The following is a 19619-nucleotide window of genomic DNA, read 5'->3' on the forward strand; positions in this document are numbered from 1 at the left end:
GATTTAGCCATGCCATTACACATGAGGATCATCGATCTATATTTGAGGTCATCCAGCCCAACTTGATTATTTTCTAGATGAGGAAGCTGAAGCCCAGAGAGAATAAGCGATCTTCTAAGGTCAAAGAGTAGAAGAACTAAGATTCAAACCCAGGTCTTCTGAATCCCAAACCCTGTCTATGCTCTTTCCACAATCCTATGCTTTCATGGCCAAATGTTCTTCATTCTGGTGCCTTAATTTATGGTCCAGAAAGCCAAATCCCATTTACTAACATCATCTTAGTTCACTTTAAACATCTTCCTTTCTCTTCTAAAGTCCTCACCTTCAATTCTGTCAGATAATCTTCCCAAAGCATTACTATTGTACAAGACACTTTCCCACTCAAAACCCTCAATAACTTCTTATTTGTGGAATAAAGTCCAAACTTCTTAGCCTGGCACACAGTCCCCAACACTCTGGATTCAGTTATGTATCTCCAACCCAAACTAATACTTCTCTAGTCTCATTGATGTATTCATCGATCTCCAAATGGGCATTGCTTTCCTGCCTCCATCTTTGCTCTTCTCCTTCCTGAGATGCCTTTCCTTCCACTCAAATGATCTAAATTTCACTTATATTGCCCTATTGAGGCCACATTTGGAGTACCGAGTTCAATCCTTTGTGCCAGGTTCCAGGACATAAGTTAACATATGTGTGTACCTCCAAAAGATGGTGATCGTGACATTCAAAGATTAGTTGAAGGAACTAGGGACTTTTAGCCTGTAGAAGAAGTAACTTAAGGTAGGTTGTCATTTTCTGCAGAGTTAGGAGTAATCAGTGAAACTTGCAAAGGCTCAAATTTAAGGGAAAACTTCCTGACAATTAGCTCTGTCCAAAAGTAAATGCAAACATTTGTTTTCCCATCACCGGCATTCTTTAAGTAGAGGCTGGATGACCGTCCATTGTTGATACTGTGAAGGGATTCTCATTCTAATGGGTATTGGGCTAGATGACCTTTAAAACTCATTACAGCCCTAATATTTCATATTCTTCATGACCCAGCTCAAATCCTAACTTCTTCATGAAACTTTTCTTTGACTGCTCTAGTGTTCTGTGTCTCTTCCTCCTCCAGACTCCTCTCACACTATCTGTATCCATTCATTTGGTACTTCATAAATATTACATTGTATTTTTATTAAAATCTTTTTATGGCTATTTCCTGGTCTCCCCACACACAGAGAAAGAGGCTGATAGATAGATAGATGAATAGAGATAGATGCACACATGTGTATATATGTATATACAACATATATACATATGTATAGTATCTCAAATAAATATGTATTATATCTCAAACACTTGTATCTTGATGAAATACAGCATGACATAGTGGATAAGAGCTTTCCTTGGAGACTGGAAGACCCAGACTTTAGGTGCTAGCTATATGATTCTGGGCAAGACTCTTAACTTTTCTGTGCCCTGGGCAATTCTTGAAGACAATGAGTTACAAAAGAGTTGCTACCATATATGGATAGAGGAATATTCCATGTCAGGAGTCCCCTACAATGATGAAATCAGAGGTCTAGTCCAAAAAGAAAATCCCTATCATATAGCATAGTGTACTATGTTTTCATGCAAAAGGTGCTCAATGAGTGTTTGTTCTGATCAGTCATGATACAAAGGCATCTTACTCCAGATCCATAAACCCTCTTCCCTTTCACTTGTCATGTCTACCTAAACTCTACTTACTCTGGCACACCAAGACTCACAAAAGCTAATCCCAATACACCCAAATTGGTTTATTCACCAAATATTTTCCTCTTCTCTTGCAATGGTATTAATTCCTGAGGTTCATTCATGTCCACTTCCTTCTTCCTCATTTTAAACACCATCATCCTTACACCCAACTTCAACCCTAGTCTCACTTTCCTTCATATTATAGAGAATTGTCATACAAGACACAGAGAATCAGAGAATCCTTGAGTTTGAAGAGCTTTTTTTTAAAGGCATGTAGATCTATTCTCTGCCTTTTGAACTTTATATAATCTTCTTGGGTCCTCTTTCACAACTTCACTCATTCACTATAGCTAACAGAGATGGACTCTTCAAGATTGCCAATTGATTTGGGAACTTTTTGTAGTCACAGTGCAAAAGGAAAAAAATTTATTGAAAATTTACCACCTGTACCCCTCCTCCTCCTGGGGTTCCTAGTTGATTGGACCAAACTTGAGAAAGATGCACAAACACTCAAGTATTTCCATGAAGAAAATTACAGATTGTGTTGGTTCCTCCCCTACAACCTAAATCCATTTCCTAAAGATCAAGCCATCCATTCCTATCCCTACTCCACTGCCCCACTAATAAAAGGACAATATCATTTAGAACTGAAAGGAACCCTGCATATTAACTCTATTTTTATAGGTAAGGAAAAAGAGGCCCAGAGTAATTGATGTGACTTGCTGAAGTGACTAAGCCAGGATCGAAAGCTCAGGCTTTTGACTCCAAATGCAATGTTCTCTCTGTCATAACATGAAAACCTATGTCCCCATTGAAAAAATTATTATGTCTGCCACTGCTGCTTTCTTCTTGTCTTGCAGGAATATCATGGAAGTCCTCCAACACCCTGTCCATTTGGATTACTTCAAGGAGTTCCTTAGAATAAACAAGGCTGAGAATCTACTGAGTTTCATCCTTGCCATGCAGAGAGCCTGTAGTGAAACCAATGAAAAACTACAGAAAATTCTCATCGATGCCATCATCAAGACTTTCTTCCACAACAAAATTGATGTTGGTATGAAACCCTAACCCAGCCCCCACGTCATAAGTTTCTCTCCAGGATTCCTAGAATGGGCATGGAGCTCTCCCAATACTTTCCAAATACGGAATTCTTCAAGAGGAGCTTATGATCCAAGTTGTATATCTCTTAGTGTCTATAAGGGTGCTAAGTACAGGAAAGGAAAATGCCTATTGATCACAGAGACAGACTATCACTATGAATCACTGTAGTAAGGGGCTATGTGTAGGGGCTGGGGCATCAAGAGATGAAATTGGAGAAGAGAGGCAGGTAGGGAGGGAGAAGGGACATATGGTGAGTCCTATGCTTGAGTACTATGTCTGGCTCTCTTAGACATGATCCAAGGGTAATGGGGACAGTCTCAGAGAATTTCCTCGTCAGTTGCAACTTGAGCTATCTCTGAATTTCTTTATCATAAAAGACTCAACTGTATAAGGAAACAGGCCCATATAACCAAGAAGGTACTGAACACATGAGATGCCAGAAAGGAAGAGGCAATGCACACTCACTCTCCTGGTATTCTAGCCACTTGCCATTGGTTAACATATTGAAACACTGGAGGCGTGCTAACATTCGGGAAGTTTCCTGGATAGCCCTGATAATCTAACCTTCCTGAGCCCCAGAGGCTAATCTGATTTTAAATCCCACTCCACAAATAATCAAATTTGCCAAAAGAGAATACAATTAAATCTAGTCTAATTATCTATAAACAACAGTCACCACTCTTCCTTCTGCTTAAATATCCCAGAAAAAATGGTAGCATAATACAGTTCAGCTACAGCAACCTTGCCTTCCCTGGCTATGGTGCTGACAGAGTTGAGCTGCTGCTGGTTCTGCTACCCTTCCTAGTCTTGGTACTGCCTATATTGTTTCCTACAGACTCTTTCCCTCACATATAACATAGCTAGGTATAGACCAACATCTCAGACTCTACAACAAAATAAGTTCAAAATAGGTACATGATTTACACATAAAAGATGATACCATAAGCAAATTAGGAGAGCATGGAATAGTTTACCTGTCAGACCCATGATAAAGGAAGAATTTAGGATTAAACAAGATATAGAGAGCATTATAGATTGTCAAATGGATAGTTCTGATTATATTACGTTTTAATAGTATTTATTTTTTCCAATTACATATAAAGACAATTTCAGCATTCATTTTTTTTTAAATTTGAGTTTCAGATTTTCTCCCTCCCCTCTGCCCCTCTCCCTTCCTAAAAAGGTAAGAATTTTAAACAAGTTATATATGTGCATTGATTATATTAAAATAAAAAGATTTTGCACAAACAAAACCAATGCAACCAAAAGTTTTAAAAAGCAAAAAATTGGGAGGAAAATATAGAGCAAGTATCTCCGATAAAGGCCTCATTCCTAAAATATATAGAGAACTAAGTCAAATTTATAAGAATATAAGTCATTCACTAATTGATAAATGGTCAAAGTCATATAAAAATGCTCTAAACCACTATTGATTAGAGAAATACAAATTAAAACAACTCTGAGGTACTACCTCACACCCATTAGATTGGCTAATATGACAAAAAAAGAAAAATTATAAATGTCGAAGGGGATATGGGAAAACTGGGACACTAAGGCACTGTTGGTGGAGTTATAAACTAATCCAGCCACTCTGGAGAGCAATTTGGAATTATGCCCCAAGGGCTATAAAACTGCCCATACCCTTTGATCCAGCAATACCACTACTAGGTTCATATTGCAAAAGATGGAAGAAAAGTGGGGGGGGGTGTGGAGAACCTATTTATACAAAAATATTTATAGCAACTCTTTTTGTAGTGGCTAAGAACTGGAAATAGAGGGGATGCCCATCAATTAAGGAATAGCTGAACAAGCCGTGGTATATAATTTCCTTAATAAGTTAATTTATTTATTTTTAGCTTTCAACATTCACTCGCATACGTTTTAAATTTTCTTCCCCTCCCTCTCCTCCACCTCCCCAAGACGGCATGCAATCTGATATAGGCTCTATATGGACATTCCTATTAAACATATTTTCACATTAGTCAATTAGAAGAACTAGAATGAATGGGAGTAGCCTTCCTTCCTTCCTCCCTTCCTCCCTCCCTCCCTCCCTCCCTCTTTCCTTCCCTCCTTTTTTTCCTTCCACTTTTTCTTTCTTTTTCATGTCTTCTTCCACAAAATGACTAATACAGAAATGTTTTATGTCATTGCACACATATAACTTATACCAGATTGCTTACCGTCTCAGGGAGGGAGATAGCAGGAAAGGAAGGATAGAATTTGATACTCAAAACTTTTTTAAAAAAGTTTAAAAATGTTTTTATGTGTAACTGGGAAAAATGAAATATTATTAGAAAGAAAGAAAAAAGAAGAGTACCCCCATCAGCAACAAGAGTGAAAACAAGAGTAGGTAGAGATTTTTGTGATGTGATGACTGATAGGTCTTCCAGATTTAAAATATCCCCCATCAATTTCTCATAATGCCTTTTTAATTGATTAATTTGACTATTTTTTTTTTCCAAAAAGCTGGGCCAATTTACTTTTTGTTATGTGCAGTTTTCATTTGCAGTTTCTTGAAATATAGCTCAGAAAAGCAGGCTTCAAAAGCCCATTGTGTTTCAAATGGAGCTACCAGACTCTGCCTTTAAATCCAAATCACTCTGGCATTCATCAAATGATCAATAATAGCCCCCACCTCAAACCTCTGGGGCTCATTGTTTAGGTTTTAATGGCTTAGAATAAGTGTGAATAGCCATAGTTTTCAGTTCTAGCCCCAAACTCTGAGGGTCTTTCCCTCCCAGATTGATATTTTTGTGATGGTAAGTAAGGCCATCTTTTATCTCAGTTCTTACCTCGCCCTTAGTCATTGAATGGGTATTGCCTCAGACCAACTGAGACTTGAACAAGACCCTAAATTAAAGCCAAGAAAAGCCAAGGTATCCCACTGCATCCTGGGCCATTGTCAGTTGTCTTGACTTTTGTCTTGCCACTGGACTTTGATGACTCTAGAGGAGAGAGTGAGGCTGATAACTTTACACAGCTCTGCCTCACTTAAATCCTATCCATGTGCAAGTCAAACACCATCCTCATGATGTCATTGGTCCTCTTCTAGAATGAAGAACAAGAAAGAAGGACAACCACAATAACAAATACTAAGTAATTAGTTGCTTATTTGCAATTAAGAAAGCTTGATGTATCCTTTAGGAGATAACACATGTGTCTGAATTGAAGGAATGCTAGGAACAGAAAGGATATATGTCTATCTAGTCACGCTGGTGGGAAGAAGACAGAAAAAGAGAAAAGGCATATAGTTCCAAAAAGATTTCCTGAGGAAACAGGAGGGAAGTTTAGCCTATATTGAAAGGTGAGTGAATACAGATGTGTCAGGAAGTCAAAAAAGGATACTGGATGGTGAATTGGCTTGCTTTGTGTGACTAAATGGCAGAAGATTAGTCAGAGATCTCAGACTAATCTGCTAGGCTAGACAAAACTATGTCCTCATAGTTAGCTACTTGAGTAGAATTCCCAACCTGAGCATACCTTCACACCTTAGTAAACCATTTCAAGTTTAAAAGACTTGAAGAGAGAACATGTGAAGTAATAGAAGAGTCCAGTGCGAGACACATAATTAACCATTTTATTAATAGAAGGAATGATCATTTGGCTCTCTCTATTGGACCAAAGATGATTCATGGCGGTGGGCTCACAGTTGATATGCCCTTGGAAGAGTAGGTGTTCCTGAGGGTGGCGATCAATAAGGAATGAATATTACGATGAAGAGAGAATGAATATTACAGTGGGAAGTTGACCCATTTCAGTAAGGGACTAGGGAATGGAACTTTATGTTATTTACTTCAAAATTGCCCAGCCTTAGGGAATCTATCCAAAGAATTTCTATCCCCCACCCAAGCCTCAGCAGTACACAAAGGGCTGGGATTTTCACCTTCCATTAAATTCCTATAAGGTTGGGCAGGATCTGAACAAGATTGAGTAGAGAGTTCATTCAATCTCATCATCAGTAATGTCCTTCAAAGACTGAACTTTGAAATGAGGATTTTAGAAATCATTAGTCATTAATAATCATTTCTCTCAGAGACCTAAAGTCAAATCTCACCTTGGAAACATACTATTTGACATTAGGCAAGTTGCTTTAACTTTTCAGTGTCCAAGCACTTAAGATCCTGTAAGTTACAGATGAGTTTCTGATCTCCATTGGTGGAGAGCTTTTCCAGACTAGTATTTTCCTACATTGATGAAATCACAGGCCCTGACCCTGACATACTTTTCTCCACCTCGAAAAAAAAAAAAATCAAAGTGAATCCTAAGGAGATTCAGAGAAAAGGAGTAATTGAACTCCAGTGGAAGTAAAAGTTAGGAAGGTGAAAGGTCAACAGAAGATGTCTCACATGAGAAAGCAAACCATGGCTAGCTGGTAAAAGAATGCGGTGTTTCCTGATTTCCTCCTCTTCCTTTGGTTTTTTTTTTACAGAGGACATACTACAGTGTGCTTTACCTATCCTCAAAGAAATTTCTCACATGCGTCAAGTTCCCTTAGCAATGTTGATCCAGGCCCAGAACCAAATCCTGAAATACCTAGAAGAAAAATGGTAAGTAGCATGGGCCGAAGGGATCTGTTAATATAAATTTATTGGCTTCGGTAGGTCACAAGGATGAAGCCCAGGTGCCATTATATTCTTCTAGAGCAGACTCCTTACTCTCCTCTTTCTCCCTTGTTTTGGTGGCAATGCTTTCTCTTCTGGGCTAATGCGTTTAATCTCAAATCACAGGGGAATATCATACCATCATAAGATGAACAAGAGCTTAGATGTTAAACTAGACTGTTCTCTTCAGAGTCATCAGCATTGCCAAGGTAGATCTAGGACCTGTCCCCTCAAAGCCTTCTATGCCTCATCTCAAAGGCCCAGTCCATGATATGGTCCAGTTAGGAAGTCCCAAAACTATGGGAATATAATACCATAGGTGTGTTGCCCAGAATGACCTCATTCTGATGCAGCAGAGCACCAGAGGTAAGGAATTGGCTTTCATCCCAGAACTGTGTGCATATTTTCATTTTATCCTAAACAGCCAACATGGGATTTTTTTATCCAACATGACTCACCTGACCCCAGGGAGTTGCCAATCTCAATTTTTATTCTCCAGTTTAAAAAGATCTAATTTTTTTTTTATCACATATGAACTAAACAGCCAGTAGCATCTAATCACATGAAATTTCTGATTATGTGGCTGAATTCTGGAAGATGAGCAGGTAAAAATAAATTCACTTTCATGAAACTGATAAAATTGAAATTCATTCACCTTGAATATATGTAGATTGCTGATAATATAGTCAACTATTTTTTTTAAAAGAAAATAACCATGGACAGCCCAGTATTATAGCATTGTAGCTTTAGTTCCATCAACCAGTCAACAAACTCTTATTCCATTCCTACTATATGCCAGGTGTGATGATATGTGCTGGGGACACAGAGACAAGAATGCAACTGTCCCCTGCTCTCAAACCTACAGACTAGCTGGGAGAGACAGCTTCGAAATATGAGGATATAAATAAAACTGGTACTATGTGATGGGGAAGGGAAACTACAGAGGGTGAGCAGGGATCAGGAAAGACTTCATATAGAAAATGATCCTTGAGCTGAGCCTTGAAGGAAGCTAGAAATGCTGAGGAGCAAAGGGGAGGAGGGAGTGAATTCCTGTTTCAACAATCTGGCTAGCAGCTGTTGTGGGGGTGAAAGATCAACACAAGCCCAACAACGAGATTGCTACCAGCATGCTACAAAAGCCCAGGTTCTTTTGATCTGCTTTAGTAAGGAAAGCAACGTTAAGGAGTTGACAAGCTTGCTTTAATTCAGCATACAAATACCATTCACTTAGTTCAGGGGAAAAAACCAGCACCCTGAACTTCGGAGAAAATTACAAACAAAGTACAAACATCAACAGACAGACCTTGTCTGATTCAAATCCCAACTCATAGTTACCAGAATTTAACAAAGTCCCAACATCTGGGTTTACGAACTGGAGGGCTCTTAGCTACAGCTGCCCAGAGTCTCCATGCCACCAAGAGTGAGAGCCCCTGTGCAAATGGCTCTGTCTTCTCTTCTTATAACATTTCAGACATCATCTGAATGACCAGAACTTAGGCTCCTATGATTGACTCTTGAGTTAGCACCTCCCCTTAGTACCCTGGGAGCTTCACACCCACATAGGCTTAGCTTTGGGCCTGGGGCATAGCACCTAGTGAGACTCAATGAAATACACTGAATTACTCAAAGAAAACAAAAGCCAAACTCTTCAAGGGCACTTGGTTGGACTGAGTGCTGAGAGCCCATTTTGCTTACCAACACAATTCCAGGCATGGGGGACAGCCTGTTCAAAGGCACTGAAGAGGAAGCTGAAGTTTTAGGCATAAGGAAGGGTAAGAAGGTCAGTTAGCCAGGACTACAGTGTGCACAGAACAGAGTAGTATGTAATAAGTTTGGACATGAGGGCTAGAACCAGGTTGTGAAGGGCTTAAAATGCCAAAAAGAGGACTTTATGTTACAGATAAGTGTTGCAACAATTTGGCTAGCAGCTGTTGTGGGGGTGAAAGACCAACACAAGCCCAGCAACAAAAATGCTGCTAGCACAAGTTTTTTTAATCTGCTTTACTAAGGAAAACAACATTAAGGAGTTAACAATCTTACTTTAATCCAACATATACATATAAACTCACTTAGTTCAGGAGGAAAAGCCAGCAACCTGAACCTCAGAGCAAGTACAAACAAGTTACAAACATACACAATATAAACAGACCAGATCACAATTCATAGTTACCAAGAAACCATCAATATCTGGCCGGCCCAGAGTCACACACCACCACTCCTGTGGCTCAGAGCCCCCAACCAAACAACTCTGTTCTCTCTTTTTATACAGTCTTTAGATGTCATCAACCTCATCTGAGCAACCAGAACTTAGGCACCTACTATTGGCTCTGGTCTTAGCAGCTCCCCTTAGGACCCTGAGGGCTTCACACCCACATTGGCTTAGCACCTAGTAATTAGGGGTTAAGGCCTGGAGCTTTGCACCTAGTAAGGCTCAATCAAAGACACTTAATTTAGCATTCTAAAACAGTAAAAAAGAGTCCCAACTTAATATTACAATAAGCAAGCTCTCCTGATTAATCCTCTCTTGGATCTATATCAGCTGTGCAAGAATAATAGATCCCAAGGCTTCAGGCATAGCCCATCAGCTGATAAAAGCTGGCTCTTCTCCTATGCCATTCTCCCAGACACACTTCAATTAAGACTTTTAATTTAAGAGTAAAACAAGAAAGCAGAAATGGAGAAAAGCAAGGCTTAAAGGGACAAGATAACTATTAAACACACCTAAGGTCACGGCTGCCTCAATCTTCAGAAGTTACTCTAACAGTTTATCTGGATCCTGCTTGGTGTCTGACAAGTGTGTTTTTCCAAATATGTTTAATACCCTCTGTCTCTTGCTGGCAGGTTCAAAATTTACCAAGACATGTTCCCGCCTCGCCTTCAAATTCAAGTTGTAGAACGTGAGGTCGAGCAAAAGCAGCTGAAAAAGGAAACGAAGATAATTCCCTTACAACTCAGGAAGGTCAGTGAGCGAGATGAAAAACTGGGTCTTGTCTCAACCTTGGTGTGTCCAGCCGTTGTCTAGAATCCCATAGGTAAGGCATCTCTGAATATAAGAATTGGGCTGTAAAGACACAAGATATGTTCAAAGGAGCAGTCTGCCCTAATTATGCCAAATGTAGGGTGGTTGATCCTCCAACCTAACACTGAGATACTGAAGAAAGAAGGCAGTTCAGGCTGTGTGGGTTATGTGTGTATATTTATTAGGATTTGGTTGGTTAATTGGGTTGTTTAAGGGAGTTTGCTCACAAGAGGACAGTCATCCTAGGTGACAAGATGCCAGAGTAATAGATCCCTGCACCACCCTTAGGCCAGGTGCTAGGAATGGCCCAGGGTCATGTGCAGGTATTCCCATGAGATGGCTTAGAACTTCTTTTGCTGCTTACATTTGTTCAAGGTAGTTTACACTAACTATAAGACTGGAGGTCACATTTTCTGGCTCTGACTCCCATCATCCGTGGGCCTATGGATCCTGAGGCCTAAAGAAGTTGATGAGCCCACTGAGAGGCTGTTCCCCCTCTCCTCCTTTCCCTGCTGCCCAGATGTGTGATCTCACACAAGTCACTTTATCTCCACAGGACCCAGTTTTTACAACCCACAAAAGTGGAGGTGGGAGGTAGGAGGTGGTAGGGGCAAGAAAAGAGATGACCACTAGTGTTCAGCACAGATATTCTGTGATTCAAATAGCTGTTTCTCTGTTGCCTTGCTCACCGACTTTCTGTCCTCATTTCCTTCCCACTTTCTGCTCCCGCTCTCCCAGGCTAGCAGGTTGTACGGCAGGCCACCAGCGCTCACAATCCTTCTGTATCTCTCTCTCTCTCCGCAGAAAAGGGTATGGATCAACCTGTGTGCTATCATTAGGAGCATCTGTAAATTTCGAAGGGAAATGAAGAAACCCAAAAGCCGCCACCAATTTGAGGAATTTCTACTTAAGGAAATGCATAGTCATAAGGAAAGTAAGTGTCACTGCCCCTCGGAAACCTTTCTCTTGTTGCTGTGGTGACCACCGTGCTACACTTAGAGGACCCCAGAGAGGTATCCACAGAGCATAGCATCAGTCTTCTTTTAAGTATCATAGAATTTAGAGGTGAAAGGGACCTCAGAGATTACCTAGTTCAACTCCTCCATTTTACAGATGAGGAAACTGAGGCCCAGAGATGTTGAGTGCCTTGTCCAGGGTCAAGCAGGTAATAAGAAGCAAATTTAGGATTCAAGTCTGGGTCTCCAGAGTCAGTGAGTTCTCTTGGCATCATAGAGCCCCAAGCCTGTGACTCCCTAGGAAACAGGAGGTGCCCTAGTCCTGCTAGGGGAGAAAGCTGTAGGGCAATACCAGGTCTGCCTAAATTTTCACCTGTGTCCCTCGGGAAGTACAATTTGGGGTACATGGCAAGAAGGTTCTCAGCGTTGTTTTCCAAATTAAAAAGTCAGGGCAGAAGAAGGAACAAATTAGGGAGCTTTAGGAGACTTTTCTTTTCGAGTCTCCCAAACAGGAGAATTCCTTTTCCTCTCTAGCATCCTCTAGGAGCCAGGTCCATGTTTGTGCTGTAGAAGCCAGAGTTCTAGAGCAAGGCTCAGCCTTCCCCCATGGCTTCTGGCAAGGAGCAAAATCATACACCTCTAGAGCCACGAACATCTCTTCAGGTGCCCATAGCCTACCTACCATTTGACTCCTACTTCTTAACCTGTACAACTTAACTCATTCCTTCCAGATTATATTCATTCATTCATCAAGCACATACACTATTCATGTGCAATGCACAAACGACAAAAATATTAGATAAAATGAAACAACCCCTGCCCTCAAGGAGCTTATATGCTTCTGGGAGCAAGCACAATGTACAGAGATAAGTAAATATGTGCTGTGTATCGGAAAGGACGCTGGACTGGGAATACATTAAAGTTACAAATTAAACTCTTACCTTCTTGTTACTACAAGAAAGTCACATGAACATCTCTGAGCCTCCGTTTTCTCATCCGCAAAATGGGGATCATAACTCCTATAGTGCCTACTCCACAAGACCGTTGTGGGGACAATGAGAGGAAATGTCAGCTCTTACTGAGGAGAGGATGAGGCTTGGAACAACATGTTGGGGTAAAAATGATCAAAAATAAACATCTCTGCCCTCCCTTAACCATACTTTTCTCCTTTCTTACTATCTAATTTCCTTCTCGCATTTCCCACTATAACGTATTCAGTAGTAATGATAGCATTTATAGGCCATTTTAAGCTTTACAAAGCATGTTACAAATATTATCTCACAACAACCCTAGGAGGTAGATGCTACTATTAGCCCCCATGTTACAGACGAGGAAACTCAAGCAGACAAAGATCAAGATATTGCCCAGGGTCACACAGCTAGTGAGTGTCTTCAAATTCAGGATTCAAACTCTGGTCTTCCTGAGTACACGTCCAGTACTCTATCCACTCCACTGCACCACCTAGCTGCCAAAAAGTCACATATCTCATGCCCAGGATGGATTGTCTTCTCGTAGCTTTAATAGAAGAATTAGCACAGCTAATTACATTTTTTAAAAAAGTTTTAAAGATGCAGTGTGTGCTTTGAAATTAGACATTTTCTAATGTTTCCCTAGGGATCCTCTCTTGTCACAAAGAAAATAGTAAAACAAAATCAATACAGTGATGATGTGACAGCACATGCCACACTCATCATCTCCTATTTTAGTCTCTACTGAGAGGAGGGATGGTGTGTTTTCCTCACCTGTCCTCCAGACCCTCACCATGATCATTGTCTTTAATCTGTGTTTAGCTACCTCTAAGGTGGCCTATCTATCTATCTATCTCTCTATCTATCTATCCACATACATATATTAAGATTATACATGTAATTATTATATATAAAATAGATATTATTAATTACATATTATATGTATATAATTATTAATAATATATGTAATTACTATTATTATAGTCACACTGTCCGAGACAGCGTGGCTTAGTGAGCAAGAATGTTGGACTTTAAATCAGGAAGATCTGGGTCCAAATCCTGACTGTAACTTATTCGCTATGTGATCACCAGTAAATCATGTAACCTTTCAAAGTCTTAGTTTCCTCATCTAAAAATGAAAATAATAATACCTCATGAGGTCGTTGGAGGGATCCAATGGGATAATGTATGTAAAATACTCTGAGAACTTTAAATCAATGTCAGTCATTCTTCTCAATTAAATGCTGATGGCTCCAGCTTCAGCTAAAATATTCATGATTCATATACAATCTGAGGAGAGAGAAGTTATGGGGTAGGGTGTAATTGTGCTATTAATCCAAAGCCTTAACCTGGGCTGACTAACTTGTCCGCTTTGTGTTAAATCCTAAGCCTAAGAGAGTGGCTACCCAATAGACCCAAATTCTGGGTCCTCTAGAGCAGTGGTATCAAACTCAAGTAGAACTGGGGACCAGCAAACCATTCATAAGGATCCCTGTTGGCCACATATTGACTGAGAAAACCACTACCTATCTGTGTTTTATGGTATTTTTATTTTGTTAAATAGTTCTCAATTACATTTGAACTGGTTCAGTCCTGACTCAGGAGTGCTGTGGACCACGTAGTGTTTTGGCATCTTCACTTTAGAGTGTCTCCCTTGACTTTAGATGCTCACTCTGGTTCCAGGCTCATGAAAGCCTTAGACAAAGGGATGTTAACTCCTCTCCCTCTCCCTCTCTCTCTCTCTCTCTCTCTCTCTCTCTCTCTCTCTCTCTCTCTCTCCCTCTCTCTCTCTCTGTCTGTCTCTCTCTGTCTGTCTGTCTCTCTCTCTCTCCCTCTCCCTCTCTCTCTCTCTCTCTCTCTCTCTCTCTCTCTCTCCCTCTCTCTCTCTCTGTCTGTCTCTCTCTGTCTGTCTGTCTCTCTCTCTCTCCCTCTCCCTCTCTCTCTCTCTCTCTCTCTCTCTCTCTCTCTCTCTCTCTCTCTCTTTCTGTCTCTCTCTCTGTCTCTCTGTCTCTCTCTCTCTCTGTCTCTCTTTGTCTTTCAGATGTAATTATACCGGGGCCACCCAGAAACACAGCCACGGCGAGCACTTCTGTCCCCGCCAAGCTGGGCTTAGAAGTTGACATGGATGATTTTGTATTTGTAAAGCGCCGTATATTTGGCCATAAGATGATCATCATCAACTTCCTGGTCAATGACTTAAGTTATTTCACTGAAATAGAGAAGTAAGTTGACACCACTCCCCTCTTTCTTCTTGCCCTCCTTCATTACTATCCACCTTTCCTCTTGGCCAGGGTTTTCCTGGACCTAGGCAAAACAAATTGACTTTCTACATGGTAGAATTTGAGGGATCGCCAGATTGGCCCCCTGCTCAAAAACATCTCCCTCAGTGCCCATCATAACTCCTAACATTTTCACTATTAGAGATTCATTCTTTGGGACTTGAAGGCTTTTCAGCCCTCAAGAGTAGTCTTTTGTTGTTGAGTTCTTTCAGTTGTGTCTGACTCTCCATGACCCCATTTGGGATTTTCTTGGCAGGGATACTCAAGTGGTTTGCATTTCGTTCTCCAGTTCATTTTACAGGTGGGAAAACTCTTGGCAAATTTTCTAGGGATATAATATGGTAAAGAAGAATATTTAGAGAATACTCCTGTTGAGTATGACAATATAAGACCGTTGTTAGGCAGAGGGCATGGTGCATTAACTGAATTTGGAGTCAGAAAGTCCAAAGTTTGTATCCTACTTCAGACATGTACTAGTGGGTGTGACTTTTGGAGCTTATCTCAGCCTCAGTTTCCACATCTATGAAATGGGAATAATAATATTAAGAGCACCTAACTTTCAAGGTCATTATGAAGATCAAATGAGATAATATATTAAAGCACTTTGCAAACCTTAAAGTGAAATGTTTATCATCATCATCATTATTCTGCTATGAGTCATAGATGATTATAGCTAGAATTAGAGGGCATCTAGTTCAATCTTCTAAAGCAGCTAGGTGGCTCAGTGGATGGAGCAGTGAGCCTGGAGTCAAGGAGACCTGAGTTCAAATCTGGCCTCAGACACCTACAAGCCATGTAACCCCAGGCAAGTCACTTAACCCTACGTGCCTCTGTTTCCTCATCTATAAAATGAGCTGGAGAAGGAAATGACAAACCACTCCTGTATTTTTGTCTAGAAAACCACAAATGGGGTCACGAAGAACCAGACACGACTGAAAACAACTGAACAACAAGAAGTCCAGTCTTCTCATGTTATGGTTGAAGAGACTGAAGTCCAGAGAGGGAAATTTCTTGGTCAAGGTCATACAGCTAATACGTAGGAAAGCTTGAACTTAAGCATAGATATTCTGATTCCAAGTTCAGCTTTCTTTCCACCATACCTTAATGCAAGAGATCACCTGTACAGACCTTGAAAAAGTCAATAAATACTTCAAGCTGCCACCATTTTTACATAATAGCTATAATTGACCTTCTGGTCCAAACCCTTCATCCAAGAGGAATGCTAGGAAACCCCTCCTAAACCCAAAAAAGTGCTCCTTCCAATTGTTCATTGTTGCATGAAATTCATTGAACAGGGTACCCCACTTTCCACTCCACTGTCATAAAGTATAGAATGCAAATACCCCCAGGAGAGGTAACATTTTGACTTAAAGTTAATTCACAGAAAGTTAGAAATGATATCTGATGAATGGTAGATCCCTTTAGGGAAAGAGATTTTGGTATGAGAGAGAAGAAAAAAGCAAAAGTATGTGGAGTTTTTCGAGGGGGTGGGTGAGAATAAAACTGAAGGTAGACAGAAGCACATAGAAAAAGGGGAGACTTGGACTCCTGACATTGAACTGTACTGACTTCCCAATTTTGCTAACAGTTAATCCAAAGGGGAGGGTCCATCTTTAGGCCAAAAGAGAATGCTTGGACCTACTGTCTTCTTCCTCCGATGACCCAACTTTCTCTTTCTTGGTATCCCATTCAACATTCTATTTCAGATTCAATGACCTGGTTGCTTCAGCCTTAGTACTGCAAGTTAACAAAGTCTTCAACGAAAATGATATTGCACTGCTGAAAGCCAAAGGAACTATTATCTACAAACTCTTCCTCGCATCTGAAATTCCTCCCAGACTACGGGTAAGGGGCGACGTAAGCTCAGCTCTTGGCTAATTTCAAGGAACCAGTCCTGCCAGTGTGCCCTCAGCAAGGACTGAGGATGACTTCTACCAGATCGTAATCTCCCCTCGCTGGTTAGCTTCCAGTCTCAGAATTTCCTCTGATGGCAGAAAAGGAGGAGACCCCAGAGGAAGGAGAATAGCACTTTCTTCCTTAGGAGTGGACATCAGACTATGACTCATGCATCAGTGACATAAATTTCCTTTTCTTTGGGCAGGTGAATGTTTCCGAAAACACGAAGGACACCATTCACAGTGCAATTACGGATGGGCACCTGGATCGAGCTATCTTCCACAGTTCTATTATGTCAATTTTCCCTGTTATTATGCACTTCTGGAAAAAGTGAGTATCTCCTTTAGTGCCGTAAAGCTAGAATGGAACTGAATTTAACTCCCTCATTTTAGAGATTAGAAAACTGAGGACAAGAGAGAGAAAGAGACTTGTCTAAGGTCCCAAGGCAAGTCAGAGACAGAATCAAGACTGAAATCAATCTCCTGATACTTAGTTCGACGGTTTTTATTTCTTTTACTGTTTCTTAGGATGGTTATGAAGTCAGGGAATCTTAATTGTCTTTTTTTGGATAACTGTTATATCCCTTTTTAGGCCTTCTTTTTAGATGTTCCTATCTTATACCTGGGGCAGCCAGGTGGCACAGTGGATGGAGTGCTGAGCCTGGAGTCAGGAAGACTCATCTTCCTGGGTTTCAATCTGGCCTCAGACACTTACTAGCTGTGTGAACTTGGGCAAGTCACATCACCCTATTTGCCTCAGTTTCCTCATCTGTAAAATGAGCTGGAGAAGGAAATGACAAACCACTCTAGGATCTTTGCCAAGAAAACCCCAAACGGGGTCACAGAGTCAGACACAACTGAAATGATGGAACAACGACAAAAAAAAACCTTACATTTGAAGAAATTGCTTTACCTTTCATATCATTCTCTTTTTGCTTGTCATTGCCCTGTGCTAAACACTGACAAATAAATTAATGAAAGAGAGCGAGATGGAGACGGAGACAGAGACAGAGAGACAGAGAGAAGAGAGACAAAGAGATAGAGACAGAGAGAGAGAGAGAGAGAGAGAGAGAGAGAAGAGAGAGAGAGAGAGAGAGCATGGGCTAGTGATCATGGCCCTACACTATAAGTGAGAAGATGTGATTTTTTTGCTTCAGTTTGAATGAATGAAAAAGCATTCATTAAGCACTTGTGATGTGTCAAGTGCTGTGCTAAGTGCTGGAGAGACAAAATGGAAAACTGAGACAGTCTATGTAGTGGCAACTTAGATTTGAAGATCTTCCCCCCCCCCCCCATTAATAGGCCATGTGACCTGCTTACATCACAGGAAGCCTAAGTCATATGTGGTGGGAGGAGCTTCCTGACAGGAAAAGGAAGTTATGTCACAGGAAATGCAGAGAGAGAGCTGTTATGGCTGCTAATGGCTGCCCTTGTGATGATTAGAACAGAATAAGCTGACTTAGCTGTGCTGTGCGTTTGTTTTTAGGAAGACCCCAGCAGGGGGTTGGAGAGGTCTTGGGATGAAGAGGCTCCAGGTTGTTATATGGTATCTGGAATGTTCTACTGCCCTGATAGATTGGATAAATGGCTTGTGGGATGTGGTCCTCTGGTGTCTGAATAAATGGTTTACTTCTTCTGCCTTCTATGTGGAGAGCCGCGTACACTTTGCGATGCAGAACTACATAGGCATTTTGACAATTATCATCTGCGTTGTTATTATTGCCTTCCTGATGCAGTCTATCTTTCAAGGAATTCATACTCTACTTAGAGAAGACAACACATAAAAGAAAATTCAACTGCAGGGCAGATGGCAAGGCCCAGGCATCCCTAAGCTTCAGCAGTAGATTAAATGACAGGACATAGAGGCAAATCAGATAATAAGATCTGAAGAAAGGAAGGAAACAAGCACTAATTAAGCTATTACCATATGTTATACACTGTGCTAAGCATTTTACAACTATCATCTCACTTGATCCTCAAAATAACCATAAAAGGTAGGTGCTATTATTATCATGTCCATTTTGCAGTTGAGAAAACTGAGGTAGACAGAAGTTAAATGATTTACCCAGAGTCACACAGCTAATGTCAGGCCAGGCTTCAACTCAAGTCTTCCCAACTCCAGACCCCATGCTCTATCCACTGCACTATCTAGCTAAAAAAAAAAAAAACCTTAGGACACAGTGGTCAGTCAAAGAGGAAGACTTGGTAGTCCTCCATCTCACTGGAAGAAATAGAATTGTGACTTATCTTATTCAAGACTGTGAAAAGTCAACTAGTACATTCTCAGGCAGCCTGGAGTGGGGGGAAGGGGGACGACGTATTTGTTGAAACAAGCTCAATAACATCTCTAAATCTCATTTTCTTCTACTATGGAAGAAGTGAGGATAGCAATATTTTCTCGGAACAGAAATGGTATCAAGCACTTTTTAAAGTATGATTGTTTATAATTTGCCTTTCTTTTTTGAGAAATAATTGTTTATTGCTGTCTTGTCTAGATACTTGCACTCTTACTTTTTCATTTCACCTAAAGCAAAATAAATTCTTCTCCAGTCCCTCACTTTAACCCTCAGAATCTGTATTTTCAAGTGTGCGTTCCTTTCTAATACATTTTTACCCTCCTTTGTTTTATGGGTGAATTCATACCATTCATATTCACCATTATGCGTGTTAATTATGTATTTACCTGAATCAGAACCTCTTACACTTTCTTCTTTTTTTCTTCCACCCATCTTCTTTACAAAGAAGTAGATGGAAAAAGGGAAACTTTTTGATCACTCCTAGTAATCTGTCACTGAAAAGGTCTATTCCTACTCTTTTGCCTCCTTCAAGGTCTCTCTTCAAGGTCAGACCTTGATCTCTGGTTCTTACACTTTTTAATCTCTTTTTATGACCAATCCTCAAAGTTAAAGTTGCTTTTTTTTTTGTTTGCGACTACTTCTTACTTGAATCTGCTCCTGTTCTTAATGTTCCCTTTCATTTTCCCATGCCCACCTCTATCTCTGTTGAGTTAAATTGATATTTCTATACTAAATTCTGTGTGTTAGTCTAGTTCAGATAATAGTGAAGAATGGATGCCTACTCTCC

At 40.5% G+C, this 19619-nt stretch overlaps 1 protein-coding gene across 1 annotated transcript in view; it reads left to right on the forward strand.

Moving 5' to 3' along the window:
• The window catches only part of RGSL1 (regulator of G protein signaling like 1), a 111934-nt gene that overhangs the window by 59342 nt on the left and 32973 nt on the right, over positions 1 to 19619 (forward strand). The window contains exons 12-18 of the mRNA XM_036757679.1: positions 2577 to 2770; positions 7247 to 7364; positions 10260 to 10377; positions 11242 to 11371; positions 14403 to 14583; positions 16347 to 16485; positions 16742 to 16866. Coding sequence (XP_036613574.1) covers positions 2577 to 2770; positions 7247 to 7364; positions 10260 to 10377; positions 11242 to 11371; positions 14403 to 14583; positions 16347 to 16485; positions 16742 to 16866 — 1005 coding nt within the window. The remainder of the gene's footprint in view (positions 1 to 2576; positions 2771 to 7246; positions 7365 to 10259; positions 10378 to 11241; positions 11372 to 14402; positions 14584 to 16346; positions 16486 to 16741; positions 16867 to 19619) is intronic.

This window comes from Trichosurus vulpecula, chromosome 4 (assembly GCF_011100635.1).
Source record: "Trichosurus vulpecula isolate mTriVul1 chromosome 4, mTriVul1.pri, whole genome shotgun sequence".
NCBI lineage: Eukaryota > Metazoa > Chordata > Mammalia > Diprotodontia > Phalangeridae > Trichosurus > Trichosurus vulpecula.